This window comes from Terrapene carolina, unplaced genomic scaffold (genome assembly GCF_002925995.2).
Source record: "Terrapene carolina triunguis isolate 2854851 unplaced genomic scaffold, T_m_triunguis-2.0 Scaffold833, whole genome shotgun sequence".
Lineage (NCBI taxonomy): Eukaryota > Metazoa > Chordata > Testudines > Emydidae > Terrapene > Terrapene triunguis.
In genome coordinates, this window is record NW_020665184.1 from 2,380,613 (window position 1) to 2,382,710 (window position 2,098).

The 2,098-nt window shown below is 61.2% G+C and overlaps 1 protein-coding gene across 1 annotated transcript in view; it reads right to left on the minus strand.

The window, feature by feature from the left end:
* Window positions 1–1,308, minus strand: part of LDLR (low density lipoprotein receptor) — a 22,078-nt gene extending 20,770 nt beyond the window's left edge. Inside the window, exon 1 of the mRNA XM_024200018.3 lies at window positions 1,119–1,308. Within this exon, the coding sequence (XP_024055786.2) occupies window positions 1,119–1,194 (76 nt within the window). The 5' untranslated portion in view covers window positions 1,195–1,308. The remainder of the gene's footprint in view (window positions 1–1,118) is intronic.
* Between the last annotated feature and the right edge of the window lie 790 nt (window positions 1,309–2,098).

Consider the following 2,098-nt stretch of genomic DNA (forward strand, 5'->3'; position numbering starts at 1 on the left):
GGTGAGATGACCCCTGGCTGGCCTGGGGGGGGTATCAGCTGCTCATTCCCCCCCCCCCAGCCCTTCCCCCTCCCTCCCCTCCTTGTCCTGCAGCCCCTCCCTTCGGGCCCAGATCCCCCGCGGGCTTTGGGCTCCAACAGGGCCGCCCAGAGGATTCAGGGGGCCTGGGGCAAAGCAATTTCGGGGGCCCCTTCCATAACAAAAAGTTGCAATACTATAGAATACTATATTCTCGTGGGGGCCCTGCGGGACCCGGGGCAAACTGCCCCACTTGCCCCCCCAGGGCGGCCCTGGCTCCTAATGCCCCTCGACGGGGCTTTGGGCTCCGGGGCCTCAACCCCAACTCCCCAGTTCAACCCCCAGGCGCGTCCCCACTGCATCGGCCCCTCCCGACCAAAGTTGATCAGTAACTCATTAGCGGGGGAGGGGATTGACCCCTCCTTCTTCAGAGAGCGCCCCCCTCCCCCCAAGCAAGATCTAGGGGTTGATCCGGCGCTCGGGTGTCAATCCGGAGTAAATCACTCGGTTCGAGTCCAGCCATGCGTGTAAACGGGATGAGAACACAAGCAACAGGTGGCGACAGATGGGCCCTGGATGTTTCCACCTGGGCTAAGGGGTGGCTAGGAAAGGAGGGGGGGTGAATCCAACTGCACACACACACCCCCACACACACAGAGGGGCTGAGCCCCCCCAGACTTCCCAGCCCCTCCCTGGCCAGGTGCGCCCCACGCCGCCCCGGAGAGTGCATGAGAAACAGACCAGGGAGGGAGCGGTTTGACAGTAACCCCCATAGGGCGCAATAAAGGGGGGCAGCAAAGCCCCCCACCCTGAGAAAGGCGGGGTCCCCCCCCCATCTCGCTGCAGCGATGCTAGGAAAGCAGAGAGGGGATTCCTGGCGGGGGGGGGGCTCCAAGCTGCACATCACACTGTGGAACCGCCCAGTCACCCCCTTTTTCCTCCCCCCCCCCAGCCCCTGGAGCAACAAGAACCCCTAGACCGAGCCAGACCCCCCCCCAGCCAAGCGCCCCACGTGCTTCCCAGGGGCGCTGCCACCCCCACGCTGCAGCGGATCGGGGCCCTTTGGAGGGGCCCCCCCACCGGCCCACGCGGGCTCTAACCTGCGCTTGCAGCGGTTCCACGCAGGACGAGGAGCCCCAGCGCCAGCAGCGAGGCGGCGACCCCTGCCCGGCCCATGCTCGCGTCCCCCCGGGGGCGCCTGTCCGTCTCGCGTGGGGTCCCAGGCAGCCGCCCGCCCTGGTGCGCTCTAATCCCGGTCTGATTGCAAACGCATGTGGGGCTGGAGTCGTGGCCTTTCAATGGGCTGCGGAGGGGAGGGGTTTAAAGTGGGGTGATTTTCAAACCGCTCCACATCACAGGCGGGGGAGGAGCTGGGAACGCACGATGTGACATAGGCGGCTTAACCCTTTCCACACACACACACACACACACCCCCCACACACTCAGCCTGGCCTCGGGGCGTGTGCTGAGCGCCTCCCTCCCCGGCCACAAGAAACAAGGGTGGGGAGCGTGTGTTCCCCTGGCTGGGGCATGGCCTGTCCTGATCTCCCCCGAACCAGCCCCCGGGTCTCAGCGGATCCCCCCTAGCCCAATAGCTACAAATCAAGGAGCGAATTTGTAATGTTTGTGTCTTACTCCTGATAGCAAAGTGCTTTGGTTTCCCCCCCGCCAATGCAGCCGAGCCCTATGACGGATTTACGAATAAGGGGGGTGGCACAAGCCAACCTGGCTGCTCAATAAAAGCGCCTTCAATTCAGAAGGTCACACTAGGTCAGGGGTAGGCAACCTATGGCACGGGTGCCGAAGGCGGCACGCGAGCTGAGTTGCAGTGGCTCACACACTGCCCGGGTCCTGGCCACCGGTCTGGGGGGCTCTGCATTTTAATTTAGCATAAAATAAATGCTAAGAAATTTCTTAGCATTTCTTAGAAATGCTAAGAAATGAAGCTTCTTAAACATTTTAAAAACCTTATTGACTTTACACACAATAGTTGAGTTCTATCTTATAGACTTATAGAAAGAGACCTTCTGAAAAGGTCACAATGTATGACTGGCACACGAAACCTTAAATCGGAGTGAAT